At 39.2% G+C, this 26,112-nt stretch overlaps 1 protein-coding gene across 1 annotated transcript in view; it reads right to left on the reverse strand.

The window, feature by feature from the left end:
- KIF21A (kinesin family member 21A) overlaps positions 1-26,112 on the reverse strand; it is a 91,530-nt gene that overhangs the window by 43,287 nt on the left and 22,131 nt on the right. Inside the window, exons 2-9 of the mRNA XM_086462370.1 lie at positions 15,990-16,212; positions 14,484-14,666; positions 10,646-10,795; positions 9,814-9,948; positions 6,666-6,833; positions 5,077-5,192; positions 1,421-1,616; positions 413-602 (exon numbers count right to left, since the gene is read on the reverse strand). Of these exons, the coding sequence (XP_086318496.1) occupies positions 413-602; positions 1,421-1,616; positions 5,077-5,192; positions 6,666-6,833; positions 9,814-9,948; positions 10,646-10,795; positions 14,484-14,666; positions 15,990-16,212 (1,361 nt within the window). The remainder of the gene's footprint in view (positions 1-412; positions 603-1,420; positions 1,617-5,076; positions 5,193-6,665; positions 6,834-9,813; positions 9,949-10,645; positions 10,796-14,483; positions 14,667-15,989; positions 16,213-26,112) is intronic.

The raw sequence follows: 26,112 nt of genomic DNA on the forward strand, positions 1-26,112 counted from the left end.
CACAAAAAGGACAATGAAGTCATGGTAAGTCAATTGGTTGATTATTCTATGAGGTGAAAAGCAAGCCAGCATTCACCCATCTGTGTCTAGGTCCTCATTTAAAGAAAAATTTTTAAGACCATATATAGCTAAGCATATAAGTAATTCCTATTCAAAGGCGTTATTTCACATTTCATGTTGCTTGTAGTCCTAAACTAATGGTCAAATTGGGGTACCAAATTATTTCTAGTAATAGAAGTCTCCAGAAACAGTGGAAATAATCAGATGATGGCCCATCCCTGACAAAGCAGGTCCTACATTACTCTTACAAAGGCATCACTTCATTCCAAGGTACCCATGAAGCAAGAACATACAACCGATTTAAGTTCATGAACTTAGGCAGCGGTTTACGCACGACACACCCCCAGCATACCTGCTCTGGCTAGCACTTGGTTGGCCTGATCACTCATCAGTTGCGTTATTCTGGCTCTCAGTGCATCAATAGTCTCTTGCATTGCTTTAATTCTAACACGCAGATTGTTGTTTTCTGTCTGCAGCATCGCATTTTCATGAAACATGTCATTGATGCTTTCAACACCTTCTTCATCTATAATCCTTTTACCCTTAAGAAAGTAAATATATTTTATTACCTGTAAAGGCTGACCTACGCACGAAAAACTTTTAACTTGGCAAAGGCAATCCACAGATCACTTGAAATTCCAAATAGACACTCATAGCAAAAGATAATCTTCTCTCAAAAAGTTTAAAACAATGGATAAATGGTTAGTTTTCAAAACACTGATGTCTGGCCAACACCTTAGCATTTGGGTCCTGTGTAATTCCATCTTAGTCTGAAATACACATTCTCCAAGATGTTAAGACAATCCTTTACCAAATCAGGATACCATCTCAATGATAACAAAGGAGGACGACACTGGTAACCACATTTATTGCTGAAAGATTTATTTGTTTAAAATTTGAGGAAGAAATAGGCATTGTGTAGTACGAGTATTCGCCTTATATAATTTTAAACTTATTTTTAAAACACAAATTGTTTTAGCTGTCTAGTAAGTTTTTAAAAGCAATACACAGTAACTGTACACATTCCTTTATGCACCATTCTAAACTGGGGTTATTTTTGCTTTGGAAGTGACTATTTCTCATCACTGAGCATGACAAGGTCAATTTTTGCCTTTCAAAAAGCAAATAGAATGCAGCATCTGTTAACGTCATTGCCATTCATTGATACACCTTTTCTCTGGGGATAGAATCTAAGTTTCCTAAAAACATCTGGTAATCACTGGAATTAGAAGTGTTGTTCAAGTTAGGATTGCTGTTCAAATTTTTTTAGTGTATGAAGTGGAAGTAGCCTACAGAAAAACAAGCTGTAGAACTACAAGCAGTTTAAAGCAGAAAAAAAATTCTAAGAGGATAAACTTACTGTTTTGTATTCCATGAGTTCCATCTGTAGCCGTGTAATCTCACTGCGCAAAGCATTTATTTGTTGACTAGCCCTATCCTGATTAATCATCACCTTGTTCTTGATATTCCGTGCCCGATTGGCATACTTTAAAGTGTTCAAGGTTTCCATGAAGTCTCGATCTGAAGGGCTCACACATGCTATCATGAGTGTTTGACTGGAAGTTAGAAACATAGGTCAGCATTACATATCAAGAACAAAAAGAGTAGAGAAAAGCTAACAGGTCTTCAAGTAAAACGTGAGACAAAAATAGCAACGTCATAACATTTGTGAAAATATTCTTTTATCTAACTCACGGTAGAAGACGGTCAACCACCAAATTCAGCAACATTACCTCTTGTATCACCCCAGCATAGCATAGGAGATGCTAGATCATTAATTGTTCTACATGTAAAACTATAAAAGCAATTAACTGGTGTTTCTATAAATGTTTCTCAGATTATATTCAGTTTGCCTAATCATACATAAACTGAGATTTAAGTCCTTAAGATCAACCTAAAGTTCTAGACAGTGATTTGGATGATGCAGTTGTCAGGACCGCCCGCCTACTTAATCTGAAAGTTGCCTGAATGCTCATCTTAGGTGTCCGTGCATGTGCACAATTGCCTGAATTCTCCACTGCAAATTATCTCCTGTTCTCCAACAAAAGCCTCAAAGCTAGTACTTGCCCTTAGTACACCTGGTTATAACTATTTATTCCATGTTTCATATCACTACTGCTTAGAGAAGTTCCACAAAAAGCAGGACCTGAGCTCTAGGCCAAATAGCTCTATGAACAACCATCTTCCTTTCGGATTCCTACAACACCCTTTAGCCATCCCATCATGGGATATGCAGGGTGAGAATGTACTCCCTGCCCCAAATGAAAGACTGAGCAGACAGACCAGCAAAAAACAGTGGAACAAAAGCAGAAAGAGGCGAAAAAGTTTTCATTCCAACCAAGTGGTTTCATCATTTAATAGGCAGATGAAGAAACCAGGGTCCCTTCCTTCGCTCCCTGGAGCATGCTTATTTCATACCAGATGAGAACAGCCAAGAGGGGTCAGAACCAGAGTTCCAGCTGTAGATCATATTCTGAAGGTGTCTACATGACCTAAATTCTCAACAGATAGGGAAAAACATCTACATTTGATGGACTGATTACTCCCCTCCAGGCTTTAGAGGAATTTGCTTTTCTGTTGTATGTTAAAGCTTAGGTGGTTGCGTTAGGAAGAGTGCACTGTCTCCAGGGCAATAGAGCAATATCCGCATTAGGCAGACTGAATTCTGATCTTTACTTTCTATAATTTCAGTCTGAGACAAACAAATTAATCCCTGCAACTCTTTGTGGGCAAATAATTACCTTCCCTATACACATTGGGAAACTAAACTGCAAAGAGTAACTAGCCTGAGGATGCAAGGAAGATTCAGTTTCAGCAACTCTTCCTCAAACTTCCTACATGCCAGATCCCCAAAAGGTTTGAGTTTAGTCTTCAAGATAAGGATATGCAATATTAAGATTAAATTTTTAATTCTGACATTGGGACTCCTTGTGCTTTCGGTTGACAAAGTTATTACTTTCCTAAACATCAGAGGACTGGCTCTGCTGGGTGTCTGTCTTGAAAACTGAACAACTTGAACTCCACTTCCCTATCTGAATTGTGTAACAGTCTAGGGTTGTTTTTTTTTAAAAAAAAAAAAAACCACACACAAAACAAAACAGTTCTACTCCCTTTATTTTATCACTTCTTTAAACTGCTCTCCCTGACCCGGAGGTTATGAAAGTTTTCATTTTTCATATTATACACTATAAAAATATTTTTCAAAAACACCAATACCCCATAATCTTCCTTGAATAATTCAAGAAACATTAATATTTAAATGCTGCTTCAGAACTGTTACAGCATTACATTAAAATCAGGATTATAGTGAGAATAGTACAGTGATACAATGCTTTCACCATCGTTAACTCAGGAATCACTCTAATCTAACCTGAATCACTACTAATAAATCTTTTTTAAGTATTTGCAAAAGAGAAACAATAATGTGGACTGCAGTACCTAAGGTAGAATTTGGAAGGCCACAGAAAAGGCTAACAGAAATAATCTTATTTCCCAGAAGAAAACCTAAAAATTAAATTTAGCTTTTCCAGACTTTCTGGTTGCCAAATACGGATAAGAAATAAGTTGTGTTAATAGGGGTAACTCTTCCTTAACAGCAAACTTCTAGTTTGACATGTCTCAGCCTGTACATCACATAAATAAAAATGGAGGTGTAGGCATGGGTGCATAAATTTAACATCAGTCAGAAACAGAAAGAGTATGTCTGAATATCCTTGAAAATGCTCCAAGACAGCATTTCCTAGCTGTACATTATACATTTAACTATACGATCTCTCCTGAAGAACAGGAGGGGGAGCAGTGGAGCTGTAAGATAGGAAAATATTTTAGTGTCAAAACAGTATTTCAACAAAAGTGAACTTTCAGAATTCGTTTGAATAAATGCTCATTAGCTAGTGTATTATTTGATACAAAATTCAGTCAAGCAAGTATATGTGTAGTTATTTCCAGAAAGAGCTTAGAAGCTCTTGATTTCTGCTGTTTTTTTCATAATTCTTGAGTTTCTTCCTTCCTTAAGCACTTCTGAAGATTCTAGCGTTTCTTTTACTTCTTTTGTCTGGCTCTTCGCTTTTCCTCACACTGCAGTGGTGCAAGGTGTTACTAAAGTTCTCTCTCTGAATACCAGAGCAACGATTTCAGAATTCTCTTCCACTTCTCCCTACTCCCTTGTGAAATGCCCAGAAAAATTTCCTGCCCTACTAAAAAAGCAGCCAGCAATATTGGATTAAATAGAGGAATAAGAGTACTACCTTGCTAAAACATACTCAGCTACACTCCCTATTATATTTGCACTTGTTAATGTTACAAATACAAAATTTATATTATTTTAGTAAATTTGTTAATGTTTGCTTAGACAAAGCTTGCAGAGACCAAAGCCTCTCTTCCTTGTATGTGCAGTGGGTATACAGAACAGGTTTGTACAATTCTGGTGATGTACTAGTTTGTTTGTATTAGGTTCTAATCCAATGTCAGATAACTGGACAGATGCACCATACCCTGAGATATACAAAAAGCTGGTGATGCCTATGGTAAGCTGACTCCAACCTCCTGTGCATGGCAATCAGAGCAAACAATTAAATGCCATTTAAAAAAAAAAAAAAGAAAAGAAAACAAAAACAAACTAACAAAAAAAAAGTCTGAAGGAGAAACTCATCACAGCTTTAAACTATGCTCTTATTAATAAGGCTTTAACACAATAACAGTTTACTATTTATGCTATCTACAATCTAAAGATGTCTTCATGGAAAGGAGGTGTCATGGAAATGGTAACTTCTAAGTAACTCAAAGCCTCATGTCTAGTAAAGCTACAATGGCACCAAAAAGAACAATACAAAAATCCTCTTTAAATTCTTTTCCCTGCATTGCCAGTCTTTTGAATCATGACAGTAATTTATCTTCAGAACCTCCCTCCCACGAAAAGTGTCTATTTTTACCATTGTTTAATGTTTATTTTATTTTCTGAAGATTATGTACTCTTTCATGCTCATTCACAATGAAATACATAAAATGTTTTCATACCTGTTTCCCCCAAGAGAGTCTTGAAGTAGCCTCGTAAGCTTTGAATCTCTGTATGGTACATGAGTTGCCTTCTTACTTTTGTCTCCCAGTGCACTTATGACATTGCCAAGTGCCAGCTATAAAACACCAAGTCATGTAATGCACAAGTTAGAATCAGTTTCCAGTAGTTCTATTTTAAAAACACCTATAAATTGGGGGCTGCATATTGTGTAAAAATTAACATACTCATGAAAGTTAACATAAAAATATTTCTGAAGATTTTTACATTTTACAGTAGACACGTATAAACTTTTATGCTATCAACAGCGAATCAGATCCTGGGCCCAGTTTGTGTGCACTGTCTATTGATATCTCATGTCAGTCACAAACCAAAGTTAGAACTATTTCGTGTAACAAACGTTTACTTTTGATGGTTATTAAAGCTGATCTCTACTTCTAGCAGTAGCTGTATTTTTTTTTTTTAAATTAATTTAATCCATCTGCTTTATGCTACATTTAGAATAAAGTATTGGGCATTAATATGAAGTATCGATGGCTATCCTACTTCATTCCTAAAAGGTCTAATTCATGTTTCTAAACAACCTAACATTTGGCTGTAAAATTATTTTTAATGTGCAACTGCACATACTTCAATCACATGCCAAATTAAAGAACATTCCTCTAGATGGCACCCTGTACAGCCAGTTGTTAGTCTTGCAAACAGTCTTACTGCATCCAGCAGTTGGAAGAACTGTGTATACACCACATTCTGTGACTGCTTTGAAGTGTTTAAATCACTTTCAATCTCTTTCCCAAAGCTGAGGGCTGAAATTCAAAAACGAAAGTTTTGTGATCATATAAAATATTACCTTTTTTACTGGTTTTCACTTGTGCACATTGTGTATCCTATTTCTTAAAGATACATCTATGACATCTAAACCTCCAAATTTCTGTTGGCTTTGCACTTATATCAATGATGAAATGGAACCGAATTCTCTTTCTCTTCCATATAATACAACCAGAATAACTATGGAATATAACCACTCCCGTGGTGGTAAGAGAATCACTAAGCAAGTTCTAGTTGCAGAATACCTCTCTGGTACCACACACTAGACCAGAAGAGAGACATTTTCACATATAAAATAAACATGTATTTTTTTGTCTTTAAAAGAGAATTGAACAGACCCTCCACAGAGCCAAGCAGCTCAAAAAAAAAAAAAAAAAAAAGGCACGAAACTACAACCTCCACTGATAATCACCAGCTCTACTTTTCTGTTTAGTAAAATATCTACTACAGTTAACTAAAAAAATAGAGCGCCAGTACACAGACCAAAAGAAAAAGTGATGCTTTAAATTAGAAGTTTTATTTCTGCTTAGAAGCATTTTGCCTAGGGTTATCTTACACTATGTTTCATCATTATAACAAAGAACTAAACAATTGTTCAGGTCTAGTATCACTGAGAAAACGCTACAAAGCCAGAACCCGGTAAGAATCAATATATACTGTTATGTCTCATGCTACAGCCCTTGTTCTGCACACGAAGCATTTCTGCTTTAGGGATTACTAAAAACAAGTGATCCAAAAAGGAAAACAAGTTGCACAGTCTTACTAGTCCACAGTTGATAGAAATGCCTTCTTTTGCCCTTTCTCCTGTAGCTCCTGTTCGCTTTAACCTTTCAGATCCTGCTAGATCAACAAAATGGAACTTGGCAGTGAGAGTTTCAAATTCATTCATCTCAGAAGATTCAGATATTATCCTGTTATCGGTGGCATTATCCTGAAATAAAGAAGAACTCATAAAGCTTGGTAAGATCTTTCATACTAATATTTGTCTACTGCAAAGTTCAGTCAACAGTTATTCACAAGACTACCTATTTGTCATGTCCATCCCCTTCCTTATTTACTCATTCTCTTGTAACAACAGTATTTCTTAAAAAAAAACCTTTTTAAGCATATGTACTAACATATCCTTGAAGGCCCAGATCTAGATGCATGTGAACCAAATTACTCTAAGTTACAATTGTTCCTTGATGGAGGAGTGTATTATTACCCCCCAAAATTATCAGACTCACTTAGTTCATAAACCTGCCAAGTAACTGAAACTCATTTTGATTTTATACTGCTCTAATTCCCATTATCAGCTTCCCTGTGGTACGATTCTTCAACTCTTTAGGATTTTTTTTTTTTAAGCCAGTTTTCCTAGCAGCAAGTATTCCAGCAGCACTTCTGACTTGACCAGAAATCAAGGGCAGCAGAGAAGCTGTTCCTTTCTCCCCCCTGCCACTCCCTCAAGTAAGCTGTAATGACCGGCCTTTTGCACTCGCCTCTGTCAGTGCAGGGAGTCTGCCCAGGAACACATTGCACTACGGGCAGGTGCCGTAGCCTCAGCCTCTTTCCACTTCACATCCCAAAGCACAGCACCAAAATTATCCTTTTTCATTGGATAACCCCAAGCTTTTTCCTGTCAATTACTGCAGCTGTATCATATACTGTGGAATTTTATTTCACTCTAAGTGTAGTTAGACTTGTTGTCAGGAAAGCAACACAGAATGAGAAAATTCTTGAAATCACTCACTTACTGATCTTCCTGGTAAGATACCCATTGCAGGGCAATTTCTACCTACTTGTCATGGCAGCACGCAATAGGCATATATTGAGCGTATCCTGGATTTGTAACATATTCACACAGCCCAATCTACAGGCTTTATTAGGAATTTCTATCACAATAAGCATAGGTTGTTCTATTTTTTTCCTTTAAAAGAACCCTCACGTATCCTGTGGAAATGATCTTTATGCCCTGGGTCAGCTTTCCCACAGTTCCCTTTGCTTTGGCGAGGGGTACTGCATGTCTCTGCAGACTAAACCATTCTCATGGTAGTTAAACATTTCATGCTCCTTAAGTGATCTCCTTTTGTAGCAGTTTCAGAAGAGAATTGGTCTTGGGGAAGTGGCACAGTTCCTGAAGTCACTTCTTTCTGATATTTTGACATTTACACTGACATAGACCACACTGTCTTTCCCAGCCCTCAAAGTAACAATTAATGCATCTTTTCACTCTCGCTTATTTAGTAAGTCAAATGTACATCCAGAAACTTCCGAGAAACACGGATGGCGAGAACACAGAGCAAAGCGCAGCACGCCTGTGCACTACAGCCCTGGCTACCTGCCCACACCGGGCACTGGCAACTGCGCACAGAGGGGACACAGACAATGCTGTCATCCGAGGAGGAGAAACTGCGTTGCCCTAGTAACAAAGGTCTCCCAAAACTGTTGTCTACAGAAACTTGAGCTGCATCTCTCCTGGCCACCCAATAATAGTTTGTATTAATTTATATTTGAGGAGTGTTCAGAGGCCAGCATCAGGTCTAACCTCTTCTCTCCTAAACATCTCAGGAAGAAGGCAGCATCTTCACAGATTAAAGATCTAGCAATGCCCAGCTCCAGACAGTCAAATTATCTTGCTTGTATCTCCAAAAAAAAAAAAAAGGAGAAACAAAACACAGGTTGACATAAGGTAGAAAGCAGCCACCTATTCCTCTAACACAAGCCTCTGCTAAAAACCAGGCAGAGCCAGGCAAGCATCCTGCGAGTGGTTCAGCTGGCAGGGAAGGCTGCAAGTGCCCCAGCGCAGGTGGATTGCTGTGTTGACAGCCTGCGGGAAATGAGGCTTCCAGGTGAGTTCTCTCACTCCCCAGCTACACAGACAGTTTTCAACAAAACCTCCGAGCAGACAGTGTCACCACGCAGTGACCGAGGCGCCCTGCCTGGGCTCCAAGTGTGATGCCAATCCCTCCTGAGTAAGATGACAGATAGCTGCCCGCACCACCAGATCCAGAGTTACAGCGTGGAAAGCAGGAAGAAGTGTTTTAAACAGGTGTATAAAGCAGGTCTACATACCACAAAGGACCAGGGAGTGACCCTCATTTTGCCTGCAAATGGTTATTTGTAGTGTTAAAAGAAAAGCAACGCCCCCACCCCCCAAAAGCACTACAAATTCAATTCACTGTTCCACATGCTTAAAAACGCGCTGTGTGTAAAATGCTAGCCAGATTCTTAGCTCACTGAAATATTTAAAAATTTTGATACCTTTAGATTAATTGCATTGAGTCCCCCTACTGAAGCTACTGCAGCTGTCAGTAATATGGATTTCTTCAGAACTCTCCTCTTTACAAGATAAATCAACAACTAACAACTGAATAGTCACATGAAAAATCTTCTGCAGAACAGCTCCATGTACATTTGTTGTTTAAATCCCAGGTTAACTGCACAGACTTAACACATCTGAACCCCAAACATATATGTATTTAAAATAAATACACTAAGCCTCAGAATCAAATGCTTTTCTACTTGCTCCTTGTTGGATATCAACTCTTAATCTGGAATACCCAGGCATTTTCAGTTAGCTGAGTGCAAGCTTAAACCCACTAACTACTAAGATACTTAAAAATGCTTTTCCCAATTAAAGACAAATTACATTCTAACTTTCTTACTTTTGTATGTTGCAACAAAATACTGAAGAAAATGCTAGAGGAGAATGGGCAGGTTCATGTAAGAGGCTCCAGTTTATGGTTGCCTCTGGCTAGAGGATGGTTACATATGCACAGATTAAATCAAATTATTATAATGCTTAGTAAATTCATGGAGCATGATGACTGTAGCATGTTTACTAAGTGCAATTCCAACAGCAGTGGCTGCCAAAACAATATTCACATTTTGAATAATAGTTACTAAAGTTTAATAATAGCAAAGATACATACAGTGTTAAATGCAGGACAGACTCTGGTTTGACATAGGTGTATAGTAAAGATAGCATGTGACCGTGAGCTCTGAACATTCATCTGCGTGCTGGCAGTGGTTCGAGACAAAGCCCCCAGCTTCAAGCACTGCATCATCTAGAACATAGACAAGAAGTATGTTGCATTGCTTGCAATTTAAAGCGTTCCAATAATACTTGTTGTTTTGGATGTAAATAAGCTTTTCCTCTTTGCTATGGTTTCAGTTCCTATGTGCCAAAAAGCACAGATTCTTAAACAAGCAGACTAAAAGTATTTTTTGTGGTTTCTGAAAGAAAAACAATTTAAATCTTTGTACCCCTCTTTTTACTATCCCCTAGTAGTAACATAGCAATCTTCCTTCCATTCACCTGTGGCAAAAACATACAATTTTTGTAAAAAAAACGTACAGTACAACAACATTTGTATTCAAATTTGCAATGCACATGAACAACAGTTTACCTCACACCTGTCACCATGCAAAGCTTTCCTGTCCCAGGAAAAATGGCATCTATAAGATCTAGATCAGATTTACACAGGTGCCAAAGTTTCCTCTCCCAGCAGAACTATATTATTAGCAAAAGTCTATTTCTAGCATTAAGTGAAGATGGTATATGCTTACTATCAAACATTTATTAGATTTAAGGCTACAGAAACTAAAGAAAATAAAAATTCCAGCTAAATTTTACACGTAAATTGTCCAAGATGCAGATGTTAGCAAGCATAACCTCTGTTTCTAACTGCTTATCAAAACATACAGACAACATTTCTAGAATGCACTTGGTATGCTACACAGTAATTTATTTTCAATCATCACCTCTGATTCTCCATTCACACTTCGGGTTGTAACACCCACTGTATAAATTCCTCCTGCTGAATCTTCATGTATTTTAATATTTGATTTTTTATTCTTTGCATCAATGTCACGGGTGGTATCAAACAGATCAAGAATTTCTTCATTGTAAAGCTGAGGGGGGAAAAAAAGGCCAAAAGACATTTATTATTTTGTGAAGGAATTCCTCCAAAGACTAAGAAATCTGTGCATGGCACATGCAGAAAGTTCTAAAAATCCAACTCTCAAGGCTCCCAAAAAAAGATGCTGTGAAACATCCAGACTTACAAGGACAAAAGGATGACAGACAGAGCAGCTGCAAATTAAGTCACCTGCACACCTTGCTATAATGCCACCCAAAGCAGCAACTTCCTCCACATCACCAGATCTGGGAGAAAACTCTCTGGTGGGACCAAGGAAGGGGAGGCACTTGATGCCAGCAGAACAACAGCAGCAGTGGTCTCTGTGGCAGGCACCTGCTGTCCTCAGGTTCGACCTTGGGCTTTTATTTTGTTAATTCAGTTGGCTGCACCCTGCTCCAAACACTTCAAACTCACTCCACTTGCTCTCCCTGCCATCGTACCTTTTCTCACCTCCTCTCTCACACCTGAGTAATTCTATGTCTCTCTTTCATTTAGATAAATTGTTCCTGCCCTGGAAGGAATTTGACGTATGACAGTTTCTGTGCAAGCTGCTTATTAAAGATGGCAACGAGCAGGCCAAAAATACTACAGCATGGTTTCTCGAGCAGAGCTTTTGTGTTTTCCTCCATCCAATACCTACACTCTGGTGCCCAAGATTAGTTACAACTTTCAGGCACAATCCTATGCACAACCTTAACAATCTGTTACATGTTTCAGGCTGCTTGATGCTTACTGCCTCTTTCACTGGGTCTCCTGAAGGTAAGTACATGTACATATGGTGGTCTTTCAACTCAGTATCATTAAGCACATCAGGTTTCTAGGTCAGTAAATTATATCAGAACCAGGAAAGATATCAAAAATTACTATGTAGTTATCAGTGTTAGAGGAGATGGATTATCATTTCATAAGAATGTTCTGAGTTTTAGGAAAGGTGTTCAGATCCAATAGAAGACACCAGGGCAAACAAACAAAAAAAAAAAACACACCACAAAAAGCAGCATCCCACTGGGAATCTCATGGCTCAAGTCTCTGTTGAAGTACACTGTAACAGTTTAATTGGTTATACAAATTCACTTCAGCAGAGCTTAGGCCAGACTGATTAAATCCCTTATCAAAGTCCCCAGGTAAAAGCCAAAGAACGACTGCAATAGATCTGTATTCACCCAGTGTGAATCACACTTGTTTTGTTGATTCAGTTGACTGAGAGTGTGATGATGAGGGGACTGGGGCACCTCTCTTACGAGGAAAGGCTGAGAGACCTGGGGCTCTTTAGCCTGGAGAAGAGAAGACCAAGAGGGGATTAATGCTTATAAATATCTAAAGGGTAGGTGTCAAGAGGACGGGGCCAGGCTCTTTTCAGTGGTGCCCAGTGACAGGACAAGGGGCAACGGGCACAAACTGGAGCACAGGAAGTTCCGCCTGGACATGAGGGAAAACTTCTTTACTCTGAGGGTGACAGAGCACTGGCACAGGCTGCCCAGGGAGGTTGTGGAGTCTCTTCTGGAGACATTCAAACCCCGCCTGAATGCGATCCTGACCAACCTGTGCAGGTGACCCTGCTTTAGCAGGGGGGTTGGACTAGATCTCCGGAGGTCCCTTCCAACCCCTGCCAGTCTGTGATTCTGTAATGTACTTTCTTATACACTGAAAGCAAGAGGCTTTCTCATCCCACAAGTGAAAATCCATCCCTCAGAAAGAAGGTCAGCATTTGTGAATGTGATGTTTTTAATTCTTCACATATGAAAAAGGAATTATATTTAATTATTAAGCATAAATATTCTTAAGTAGGAGCCTTCTTACTGATGTTTTATCCTGCTAAGTGCGAACAAACTGATGCCATAATTTAGAGAGGATCCTGATAACGCACCAACAGTTGCATAGCCTGCACACACCTATCTTTTGGGAAAGTTAGCAGGAAAGCAAGGAGTTAACAGAAGCAGACTGCAGCAAACTAAAGAAAAGCAAGAAAGTAGCAAACAGAAGCCACTGTTCCCAATAGTGATCCAGCTGTCAGACTTCAAAGCTCTTCCAAAATAAAACCTTGATTCAACTTGTTCAATGACTAAATTATTGTTTCTGTAATCCAGCCCTAATAGTAGATAGGATGGGAGGAAAAGGATTCTTTCCAATACAAGAGTAGTGTATAATAGGTAACTAATCAGAAAAAAGGTAACTAATCTTTCTGGGAAAGTTCCAATTTAGCCTCAGTACAATAAAAGAGTCTACAAAAAAGTGGCATTTTGTCAAGGAAGAAACTATTATACACATAATTTAACCTTTCTCTAAATTAGATAAACAAGACAGGTTTCAGTATGTACATTTCATCTGAAATATGTAGTAACGGCTGCAATTCCACATACCGTTATCATTGTAGCATTCAGTTACTGCTCTGTATTTTGGGACTCTCACAGTCATATTTGTAATGCTATGTCAAAAACCACAAGGATTTCAGAAACTACACTGGTTACTACTTACAGCACTACTGTTGCAGCTGCCTAAGCAGAAATGAAGCTGCAGCTCCCAGCTGTTCTGAGAGAGCAAAACAGTACAGCATTCCCACAGCCCTTACTTAAGCCTAGGCTCTCTTTAGGCAAACATTAGCCAAAGTAACAAAAAGATCTGCTTAAGGTTAGCAGTGAAAAACCTATACCAGTGCGAAACTAATGCCAGCTTGTTAATCTTTACAACAATTATAGGAACATATGACTAAAGGACCCAGTTTACTTGAGCAGTAATGAAACCAACAGCTTTTCCCTTGAGTAATAAAAAATGGGTTCCCCCCCTCCCCCAAAGTAGGTAAAGTTGCAAATACTGAACTAAGTAATACACATTTACACCTGCTTTCTTAAATTGATGCCTCCTCTCCATGCACTTGAAGTATCAGATTTTGCAGCTTGGTAGTGAACGTAAATATGTTACACCCAAATCAATCAATTTAAAAAATAGTTCCACAGGCAGGAGACACAGCATGAAAGCTGCAAGACTTAAGTCAACAGCTGCTGCAGGTCGGAAAGATCACAGATGTTATGGCCTCTCTTACCAGTATCTGTGTCTACAAGAAAGCAAAGGGAACAGGTTTTCCACAGCACTGACCCAGGTCCAATGAAAGATGGAACAGTGACACAGAAGCCCAATCCTAAACCACTGGGGATCACAGAAAGAAGTGCTTTTATACTAGGTTTCTTCTTTGGTGAAAGGAACATAAGAAGTCTCCTGAACAGATTTTGAAAGCTAAAGAAGTCTATGGCAAATTGACAAAAGCAGCCAAAGCATGGCCACTCTTCAAAGGCACAAAGTACAATTGATTTTTTTTTTTTTTTTTTTAATAGTTTCTTGCTTTAAGGTTTGGTAAAGAACTACAAACAGGCAAGAGCAACAGGCCCCACAAACAAATGTGTGCTGCAGAAAGGGACAAATGAGGGCTAAAACAACTATTTCTACACTTCAAAATAATGCTGTGAATGAAACTACTAAAATAATTGAAATAAGATAAAGAGGCTCTTTTTCATAAATTGAAGAGCTGAAGCAAATTCCATAGAATTTCCTTTTGAAATCTTGAAGATTAATTTAAAACATCTGGTGGGAAAAGAATGTAGAAGTAGCAACCAGAAAAATGTTTAACTAGTTTTCCAAAAAAAAAAAATACAAGACGTTACACACATGACACAGATCATATTTACCTCTAAGAACTGTGCATTCACTTTAAAGTCTGGAGGTGGAAGTCCTTGTTTAATAGCAGCTTGTTTTTTTTCTTCAATACATCTGAAAAGATGCTTAACAGCACGTGATATAATGCCTTGTTCCTCTTCCGTTATGTTGACATCAAATCCAGTGCCCATGGTGTATGTTTTGCCAGCACCTGTCTAAATCGAAAAAGGAGTAGTCACTAGAACACATTAACAGTACATTAACATCACAGAAGTGCAGTGCAGTTTGTGAACACTAGTGCTAGTCAGTCTGTCACCTTTACAATATTAACATGCACAACAATAGGTCACTTAAAAAATGGATAAACATCAGAAGTTGGACAAACTCTACTGTTCATCCACAGATCACATACAAGAAGGCAGGAACCAGTTCAATCTCTCATAACCTGTCCCCTACAAACTACTTCTAAGCTGCTTAAAGCTATCATCTCCAAGGTCAAAAGAATAGTTAATGTTTCCAATAGAGACTGTTAATTAAAGCATATATTTTGGAGGTAGAAGCAGCATTTGCAATTCTTTACTGAAGTAGATCAAATGACTCCCTAATTATGAGGTCTGAATATCTCAGGTAGAATATTACCATTGGTCTCAATTTATAAACAGCACTGAAGAATACAAGCTGTGCCTTCACTAGGAAAATAATTAAATGTGAAGTCCTATAGAAGACAAGGTAGTGTTGTGTTTTTGCTTAATTAGTGGGTCAAGTCTAAAACAGAGATAGCATCTCACAGATGAACATAATCTACTAAACTGGAGCTGCAAACTGCTTTGTTTCACTAGGACTAGACTTCAGCTAGCTAACTTGAGATACAACATTTAACAGTGGTGAAATTCAGCATCCAAGACCAAACTTCATGCAATCAATTCCTAAAGGAATATTCAGAAGACAATAAAGCATTCTCTACATTGTGCTCAATGGTATTTCAGCTTTGAGAAGTAATATGTGTGCCCAGTGTACTGAGAGGGTGTGTTCTCTATGAAAAGTTCTCCAACGTTGGAAATCTGATCTCTACATTTTGCCCACAAACAATGTGGTCTGAAGTTCCCTAGGATCTATTTTTAAAAAAGCTCCTCTTCCCAAAAGTGTCTAACAATGAAGAGGGATGGATAATTCCTCAGAAAAGAATCTCAGTACAACCTATTTTATGTATAAACTGATAAAGTCACTAATTTGTATCGCTGCATTGGGGTAAATTCAGGAATTATATGGATTCATGCTGTTTTCAGCATTACTGTTAAAAAATAATTAATACTGTAATTACAAAGACCTAGTGCCCATATAGATCTTCTGGTTTTCAACTGTTGTTCTGCACAGAATCTATACAGACTCCTAACCAGTCTTCTGCAGGATACCTCATTCAAAATAAAACCAAGATGCTAAATAACAGGTTTATGCATTACGAAATTTAAGTGAAAGATCAGTTATAAGAATCTGTTTATTCCAAAATAAATACTTTAAAATAAAAATATAAAGCTTACTTGGCCATAAGCAAAGACAGTAGCATTATAACCTTCGAAGCAGCCTTCAATCAGTTTTTCTATACACTGTATATAGATCTCCTCTTGCTGCGAGTCAATGTTAAAGACGTAATCAAAAGTGAAGGCCTTATCTTTTCCCAAGAACACTTGAGGTTCACCAGGTGTGACAGATGTACAAATATGGCATCCTTCAATCTTCTCTTTGGCTAGCTGAGGTCTAATTCTATTTTGGAGGAAACAAAAAGGACCATATGAACAATCTGAAAATAATTCCTCATTGACTGAAAAATGAGAATTTTTCATCAAGCCAGGAAGCTTCCAGCTGCCTGAGCCACAGTACTGACTGTATCAGAACACCACTCATCCAACTGTTCATGTAGGTGACGTTATCTTCCCTGAAGGTTCAAGTTGATGACCTGCCTAGAACTCTGAAGGTTACTGTATGTATACTATGCATTATTGAAGAGTGACATGCACGATCTGTGTCAGACTTTGAAATTCAGCTTTCTAGTTTTATCAGATTTTTTCATGCTTTCATTGTAAAAATGGATTTCTTTTTTTAATAGCAACAGAAATATGAAAAAGAATGTAGGATAGTTTAAGTAGTAATTTGGGAGCAAGGACACCCAAAGCCTACAAATCAGCTTAAATGAAAGCCTCCTTGCTACGAGAGCAAGGAGAAGGCTCACATTTCTTCTTTTCCTTTGACAGGAAAGGAGTTTTGTCACAGCCAGAACACTGTTGTGAAATGGTGAAATGTTTGGTCTCAGTGAAGCAGTATACCTTCAGAGGAAAGAAAAAGAACAACACCTAACAAGTTCTGAAGGTAGGAGTGTCTCATTCCTCATTATTTCCCCACTGAGATAAATTCCAGCTTTTGTTCAGACAAAATTCCAGTTTGTTCAGTTTCTGACAAACTACTTTGTAGAATACAACTATCTCCAACTTCTTATATTCTATCATTTTATTAATTTCTCTGCATTCTTAATACTCTTGCAATCTTGTCAAAATTGACTTAATGTACTAGCTCCATGACTAAAGCGTGGACGTTTGTGATTCAATTGGTTTAATGGTTAACTACCAGGAAGAAAAACTCTGGCCAACAATGTATTATTCTAGCTGTAATTAACTAATAATTTGTTTACAAAATTACGTTTGGTTTGGGTTTGTTTTTTTGGTTGGTTTTTTTTTTTTTTTTTTAAATGTTTCCAAGTTCTCAAAGCAGCACCAAGTTAAAAAAAAAAAAAACATACATGTGCAGCTTAAAAGACAGGTACAAATAAGGCTACATATAAGGGTGATAAAACATCATCAGTACAGCCACATACAAACAAAGTCATGGAATATTTTATATAGATTCTCCACTTATATCAAACTTCAAGTACCTATATTTACCTCGGTGTGGCTACTTTCAGTCATACAATGTCAAAGTTGAAGATCTGTATACACAGAGCATACTTTAAAGGCACATACTCATTTCTTATTCCGTGCTCTAAGGGCCATGTCTACATTACTGTTTGGTTTGGAGTAGCTCTGCTGTCTTGAAGCAAATTCCCCCGACATCTTCACTTACCACATGTTGGTTTGGATCACAGAGTAGTTTCAGTGTGCACAAGTTACACCCTTCAGAGGAACCTAAGCCAAAACGCTCCATTCCAAACACACAGAACTTGTTCCAAAAATCTAATGGAAACATAAGGGCCCAAAGCTACCTACTGATCTACTGCAGCCGTGCCAATGCTTGCTGATGCAGAGCACACTAGTTTCCAATAACTCTGAGTGGACTGCTGCATACTCATTTCAAATTATATCAGCACACATACATTCTAGTCCAAGTCAGAAATATCCTGTAAAAAAATTACACAGACAATGATGTATCTTCTTCTTGTTGCAGATTACAAGTTTTTCACCCAATGAAGTGCATCGCTGTCAGAATTATTTTTCAGAATTTTTACTCTAAAGGTTTCATTATATCCCACTGTGTGACACTGGAGAATAACCATAATTTATTTGTAAGGTTTTCTGCACATTAATTCCTTTATGGAAAGTTCATTAATGATTGGGCGGTACCTCCCTTGTCAGCATACCCTCTAGTGTAAAGTGGAAATTAAGAAAATCCTTGAAAAGTATTGTTAAAGGAAAGACTATATGATGTGTAAAATAGGCATAAATATTCTACAAATAATATTTGCATTTAAGGACATGGAGCATGTAATATAGAGAGAAACATCTGTGACCTAACAACATAATAATTGTCATTTTTTTTCCTTTAAATGAAATGCTAAAAGGAATGCTAAAAAAGGAATGCTAAAAATAATTCAGCATTTACATAGCTCCTTCACTAACAACCAACTTGATCCCCTAGCACCTGTGTCCACTAAACAGAAAACCTGACAAATACATACAGAAGCTCATAACACAGTTACTTTCTTCTAAATTAATGAACATTTTGTATTAAAATAGCTTTTATTTCTAGGTAAAGAGAGAAAGTCTTCAAAGATAAATTAATCATATGCCTTTACTAAAAGCATTTTACACAGCTGGTAAGTTGAGCAAACTTTTGTAGCACGCTATCTGTAACAATATTTAGAATATGCTAACTCAGTAGGTTATCCTACTGCCTTACTTTAATGCCATGAAGTCAGTCAGAGGGCAAGCTTCTTTTTCAGACTAAGCACTCTTATTCTTTCACTAATCCAGTGCAGAGAGCACAAATGCAATCCATTGTTCTTACAAGCATGCACTCTGAGGGCTTCTAAAGCTCCAGAGGTACTTCTCACATTGTTTTCTAGTATAAGAAAGTCTAGAAGGACCTTTTCTAAAAATCAAGATAGAAAACACTTTCAAAATCAAGTAACCTTTTGTGCATCTCAAAAACCCAACTTCCTCCCAGTTCTGAAAAGCTTTTAGCACTAACTTGTAGAATAAAGGTTGACAACTTAAAGTTTTTCTTCATATATTTTCATTCTGTCTTTAAAAAAAAAAAGTTCAAATTTCATTTTCTGTGCTGAAGAACTGATGCAATTATGACAGATGCCAAATAACTTTCTTTTTTCTGCTACTAAGTAAAGGCTCGGAGTGACCACAAAGAGCAACAGCATGCCTAAAATATCAACGATTTGCATGATAATTATTACAGTGATGACAGGACTCTAAAGCGAGCAGTTTCGATGTCGCCCTGCAAAGACTTCCCATGAGAATCCTCCCAGCTAGCTCCCTGCCTCGCAGCTGGGCAGCACCTCCGAGTGCTCTGCTGCTCTAAAACCCAGCACAACAGCAAGCTGCAAGTGCATTATGTGTGACCATAAGCAGGCCGCAGCAAGACACCATTCCAGAGATCAGCTGAGCTGACGGAAATCTGTGTCACTACTAGCAGCTTGTTACCAGCTCAATCACTTCCCCCGAGTTGTAACACAACATCCAGAGACCCAGCAGCGATGATGGTGTCCTTCCCCCGCCCCGCAACTTACCGCTAAATCTGAAGGCAACGCTAAGAGGAAAAGTATGTTTCGTCAGCACGTATGCAGCACAAAGGAAAAACAAAGCAAGGCTTCCCACACCAGGAAAGCTTCACCCCAAAGACAGACTCCCTTCTCACTTTGTAGTTGCTCTTACACAATGTCCCACTCTGCCACAAAGTTGGGAGGTAGCAACCAGAGAGAGATCACAGCTGCATCAGGTTTGAAAGGTATCTTCCCCAAAAAGGATATGCAGACAAGAGATCTTCATCGCCCAACCTGAGGTCTGCTCAAGGGATACTTCATGCTCTGAAATCTATACAGCTCTCAAGTTTAGCACGAAGCTTATGTAATGACCTTAATGAGTAAGCAACAAATGCCTCGCCTTCAAAATCATATCTGGCCACTTATGAACAGTGTGAGTGGACTACCTGAACCTCATGGCTCTCAAAGTTTTACTATTCACACTAAATGCACGGTCTGGCAAGACATAGTCCTAATGCAAGTCAGATTCTGCTCCAGCACTGGCTATAGGAACACTTCCTCCTCCTCCACCCCACACATCAATTGGGAAAGTGATTTTTCCTCCTGCTTACAGACAAACCCTTCCCACTCTCACGTATTAATGTGGTCACTTCTGTCAGCAAAGCAGTCAGCACCCATGCTTTAAAATGTGAAAGAGATCACTTTGGTCATCTGTCCTTGCCCAGTTCCCAGCCTGGCAGTCTGCCACTGGGATTTTTCTCCAGGACCAATTTGACTTCACCCATTCTGTCTTCTATGTGGCCACATCTCACTTGTTTTTCAGGCCACTCTCTTAATTGTATATGACCAGGTGTTTTCTACCTATTTCCAATCACATCTCCTTAGATGTGGCAACTTCCCAAACAACAATCCTTCCCTCTCCTCCTCTCCAAAGCACAAACATACCCAACTCTTGTTTACACGTACTTTGCAGAGCCTCCAGGCCACACACACGAAACCTAATCCCCTAAATCTATTCTGCCTCAGCAGACTGGGACAAGCCGTCTAATTAGGGATGGCTAAAACAGCCAGTGGTGGAACAGTAATGCACTGTATTGTACTGGAACTAATCTCTCAGTAGAATAGGTGCACAATGTCTCTGCTAAAAATACTGTCAGCTAGAACAGACTCAGATAATACATTTCAGGGACTATTGCAATCATTAGGTCAATACTCTGTGTTATGCAAGATATCAGATTTCCAGAATTCATTCCTGTTCAAATTAGATAATATCATAACATCCCTTTGGAAAGCATCCTGTCTTAGTTTATTTCTAGGGACGGAAAATTGCCCAAGTAATTTAAATACGTTATTTTATATATATATAAATATATATATGAAAGGATACAGATAGATAGATAAATATACACACACATATCCCCTTTCAATCTTATCTCTATGCCTGTTCATTTAAGAACCTCCCCATTATCTATTTTTTTTCCCAGGTATCTCCACACATTTATGATCAAGCCATCCCTTAACTTTGTTTCATATACTAAACAAAATGACACTAGTCAATTTTTTATTTTGCTTCTCCATGTGAAGTATTGCAAATATTACTCTAAAAAGGGCAATTACAATTACCATATACCTTCTCAGCACCTGTACAGAATAGCAATAAGCAAACAAGAACTTCTAAGAGTGACCTATAAAGGGCAAAGCATCAGATTATTCTTGTTTTATGGGTTAAAAAAAAAAAAGCACAGATTAATCTTTCAGATAGCAATAACTAGCCAGCAGCTGACTGTTGGAAAGAAGAAGTCTCATGTAAAGTTCTTTTTTTATTAAACTCTGCTGTGTTCACTTTGCTTAGAAAAGCATAAACTCAAACACCACTCAAACCACGTGCAGCACTGAGGAGGAAACAAGTTAACCTGTAAATCCAAGACTCTCCAATACTCATCTCTTACTACACTAAGCCTATCACATTTCACACAATTAAGTTTCACATATGGATATATTAAATATTAAATCCAAGAGCACCCAATAAAACATTTAATGAAGTGCAGCACGCAATATAAACTGGGAAACAAACAAAAGCTCTCCAAAACCAGGAAAAAAAGAAACCAGCTTCCTGCCATTACTTTGGCATCATGATAGTCTCTTCTTTCTATTCCATCACATTTATGCTCATCAAACTGCTCTCATTAAAGATACTCCTTCACCACAAGGAGGGAGTAAAGCAAGCTAAACAGATTTCATCCCACAGACACCTAATACTTCTGCTTGCATAAACTTTTCAGTATTTTTGCTAGCACACATTGGAAGCTCGCTTGTTTCTATGATTATCAGCACAACTATAGCACCTGAACGCATTCAGCTGAACTAACCAACTGGTATATTAACTCCCTCACCTCTCAATGAGGTTTAAGAACATGAAAGAACCTGGCATACAGCAAATGCCAAGTCTACCTCTTGTTAACACAGCAACGAGAATCACAGAATCATTAGGTTGGAACAGACCTTTGAGATCATCAAGTCTGACCATTGACCTAATACCACCATGTCCACTAAACCATGTCCTGAAGTGCCACATCTACATGTTTTTTGAACACATCCAGAGATGGTGACTCCATCGCTTCCATGGGCAGCCTGTTCGAATATTTGACCACTCTTTCAGTAAAGAAGTGTTCCTAATATCCAATCTAAACCTCCCCTGGCGCAACTTGAGGCCATTTCCTCTTGTCCTATCACTTGTTACTTGGCAGAAGAGACCAACACTCACCGCGCTACAACCTCCTTTCAGGTAGCTGGAGAGAGCAGCCTCCTCCAGACTAAACAACTCCAGTTCCCTCAGCCGCTCCCCATAAGACCCGTTCTCCAGACCCTTCACCAGCTTCGTTGCCCTTCTCTGAACACGCTCCAGCACCTCAATGTCCTTCTTATAGTGAGGGGCCCAAAACTGCACACAGTGTTCGAGATGCGGCCTCACCAGTGCCCAGTACAGGGGCACAATCACATCCCTACTCCTGCTGGCCACACTATATCTGATACAGGCCAGGATGCTCTCGGCCTTCTTGGCCACCTGGGCACACTGCTGGCTCATGTTCAGCCGGCTGTCAACCAGCACCCCCAGGTCCTTTTCCCCCAGGCAGCTTTCCAGCCCCTCATCCCCAAGCCTGTAGTGCTGCAGGGAGTTGTTGTGACCCAAGTGCAGGACCCAGCACTTGGCCTTGTTGAACCTCATAACATTGGCCTCAGCCCATCAATCCAGCCTGTCCAGATCCCTCTGCAGAGCCTTCCTTCCCTCCAGCAGATCAACACTGCTGCCCAACTTGGCATCGTCTGCAAACTTACCAGATGCAGGAACAATCCTTCCAGCTCTTGCCAGCAACCATCACCATTTAAGAGTTTCGGTTCTGTTGCCCGCACATCTCAGCACAACGACCCCTGCACCTCTGCTGCCTGTGGCAACAGAGTCTGTGGTGCTAAATAACATCTATAAATAATAAAAAACAACGCTCGTATTCGTTGAGTTACCTACCATTCAGTAACCTTTAGTACAGATGTAGCTCTGTAATGTCCTTCTCAAAGGTTTTTCGTGGCCAGTGCAAAAAGTATGAAAAGTCTGAGAACTGTATTAGTATGCTTTTACCCTACTTTTTAACTCCAGAAACACATACACCAACTTTTCATAAGAAAAAGAAGTGTAAAAATACTACAAGTCAATACCTCACCTTCCAGCCCAACTCCTTCTGAAAAAATATCACAACCATTTTTTTTTTTTAACTCCACTTCAGAATAAAGCAAATTACAAATTAAATTCAACCCCAATGCCTACAAATAACACCACATAGCACTGTCTCCCCTAGGTTATCATCAAAACAACCCCCTATACCTGGAGTTTACCATAACAGTGAAGTCCAGTTCATTTGTCTCCTGCTTTTCCTTTTAAGTGCCCAGAGACAACTGCCTAGCTGGCAAGCCATAAATACACTGTACTACCAGTAGCCCTTGATAGCCTTCAGGGTGAAGTGCATTTGTTTCAGGTGCCTACAATGTCAGAGGAAACAAGCCCTCATAAAATACTTTAAATGACTGAATGAATAATGGGATAAAAGCCATCCTTATAAACAAAAGCAAACAACGTGCACCAGGCACCTTTGTAAAAGCACCAGTTCTACAGAAAGACGAACTCAGCTTCTGGATGCCTTAATCATTAGCATTCAGTGGCATCAGTTACTCGTACAATTCCTTATCAATGCTATCAATCACTCGTGTTATACATACTGGTATTAAGATGTAAAAAGAACATGCAATTATAGACAGGCAAGTTGCAGTGCTTACACGAGACGCTGCTCAGCAGCCATTGTCCACCCAGCACACTGCCAACTCTTTCCCCCACGCCGTGGGTCAGCTCTCACCCTGTGAGCCCTCTTCGCGCGGAGGGGCACAGGCACACGCCAGTCACCCAGCCAGGGCAGCGAGCACTAGCTTGCTGTGAGTGTAACTCAATTGCTTTTACATATGATTTGGGCACTTCTCCCATCAATGTTTCTCTAAAGTTGCCATGGCTGCCACAGTCAAGACTGAGCTCAGTGCCACCAGCAGGTATTGTGTGAGCCCAGAGCCCACAGAAGCTAGGCAGAGTCCAGGGGTTACTCAGCCTAAACTTAGACCAGCTCCCTGTGCAAGCACAAGTGAGACAGATGTTCTGCAGGTGTACCAATGCTTGCCTTTATACACCAGGAAACTTTCAGACCCATCAGGGAGGTATCTCAATACAAGTTTGGCCATACCAGAGAATAAAACTTCCTGGATAGCTTGTGGACATAAAAATGTATTAAGGTCTGCAGCAGAAGCTAGAGCAGGATCTGTGTGTCCCAGGTTTTACTCCAAAGTCTTATTAAGATACTGATAAAAAAGGTATTAGCATCCCTTCAATCCATGTGTAGCCATTAAACATGACCATTAAGCCCTTAGCTCAAAACATCCAGCAAAATCAGTCACTAAATTACCAGATGAGCTCTCAGACATTTCATTTTCAATAGCTAACTTATATTATAGTACAAAACAAAAAAGTCCTGTTCAAAAATACACATGCAGAATGTTTTGTTTCAGTGCTGCAGGCTGTCATTTTCAGTTTGCACATAAAAAGGCAGCAAATGGAAAACTGGAATTAAATTAAACTGAGGAAATACACCACTGCTGTAACTAGATTTGTCCAGTCCTCCTCCTCTACACGCAACCTCTACCTTTTCAGCTATTTTTTAATTTTAAGGACAAATTTAATTTGATAAAACAATTACCCTTTTCAGCAGTTTGCAACTGATCAGCTCATCTACCCATTAACTGTCCATGCTGGGGATTACATTTGCAGTGCCAGGCTGAGGCGGCTTCGCAGGCTGCTGCTTTCACTTGGTTCCTGAAGCACCGTACAATAGCTGCATCTTTGGGCAGCCGCTACAACTAGCCAGAAAACAGTTTAGCAGTATGATTTCAGATTAATTCTTGTGCAATTCTGTAACAGCCTAACAGGCTGTGCAATGCAGATGGCATCCTCACACTGACAGGCACAGTCCTGTGCTTTTGCCAAGTAAAGAATACACAGGGAGGGGAAAGGCCCAAGCCTGCCCTCACACAGACCTCCTACTGCCCTGTATGCTCCCTTCCCCATCCCCACCTCCCAGGGAAGGGCTAAAAGACACTTCAGCAGATCTAGAAGACCTCCAACATCTTTCCTTGTAACATGAATAAATGCTTTCATCCAAACCTCCTTCTTGTGATTTCTCATGGACTAATTTACACTCTAGTGAGCGAAGAAATCCACAGCTTTTGAGAACAATTTGACTTTTGAGAGAGAGAAGGGGGACTGTGTTGCAGGATTTGTACAGGCCTTGATTATTTCTAGTTCAAAACAAGGTCAGCCGTGATGGAAAAGCAGCACTACCATAAGCTTCCACGTGCCTGCCAAGCACAGAACTGGAACGTCTCCAAATCCAAATGCAATTTGATTAGAAGTAAACTGATACTGGAAATGACATTTCTAAGGCAAACAGGGAGGTTTTTTAATTGTTCTATTGTGCTATTTGTTTTGGGTTTTTGTGAACATTTAGTGTTGTATGTCTCACCACTCTCAATGCTAGAAAAATAACAACATGATATCTTAGAGAAAATGTGATCTAAGCAAATGCAGCAAATTTTAATTTACTAATTAAGACCTGAAGTACTTATAGTTTATTAACAATGAATAAAACAAGGAGTTGGGCCTTCCTAAAACTAAAGTTCAAAAATAATTTCATACCACACAGGAATGCAGGCATATCTGTATCATGCAACAAAGTCACAGTACAGAGACCTTGGTCCCAGCAATCACAGGTCAAACATACTCCAGTGCTGAAAGGGACTACAGACACCTGATCTCCATGTAGCTAACTAGCCTGGAGAGACTGCCTCTTTTCATCAGGGAGCATGAACAAGCAATTTTAGAGAGTAAGAAGCACAAGTAAATATCTCTGCTGTTACAGCACAGCAGAACAAAGTGCTGAGCTCTACTACTAGCATGGTCAGCATTTGCTCAAGGTCTGGACACCACACTGTACCAAGTAGCTGGACATGCCCTGAAATATTCAAGTCACTCACTGGCTACTCCTCCTGTAAGGATTAACCCTCAAAATATAATCCTTGGGAATCTTTTTCAC

Source organism: Leptosomus discolor, chromosome 1 (genome assembly GCF_034619465.1).
Source record: "Leptosomus discolor isolate bLepDis1 chromosome 1, bLepDis1.hap2, whole genome shotgun sequence".
Taxonomy (NCBI): Eukaryota; Metazoa; Chordata; class Aves; order Leptosomiformes; family Leptosomidae; genus Leptosomus; species Leptosomus discolor.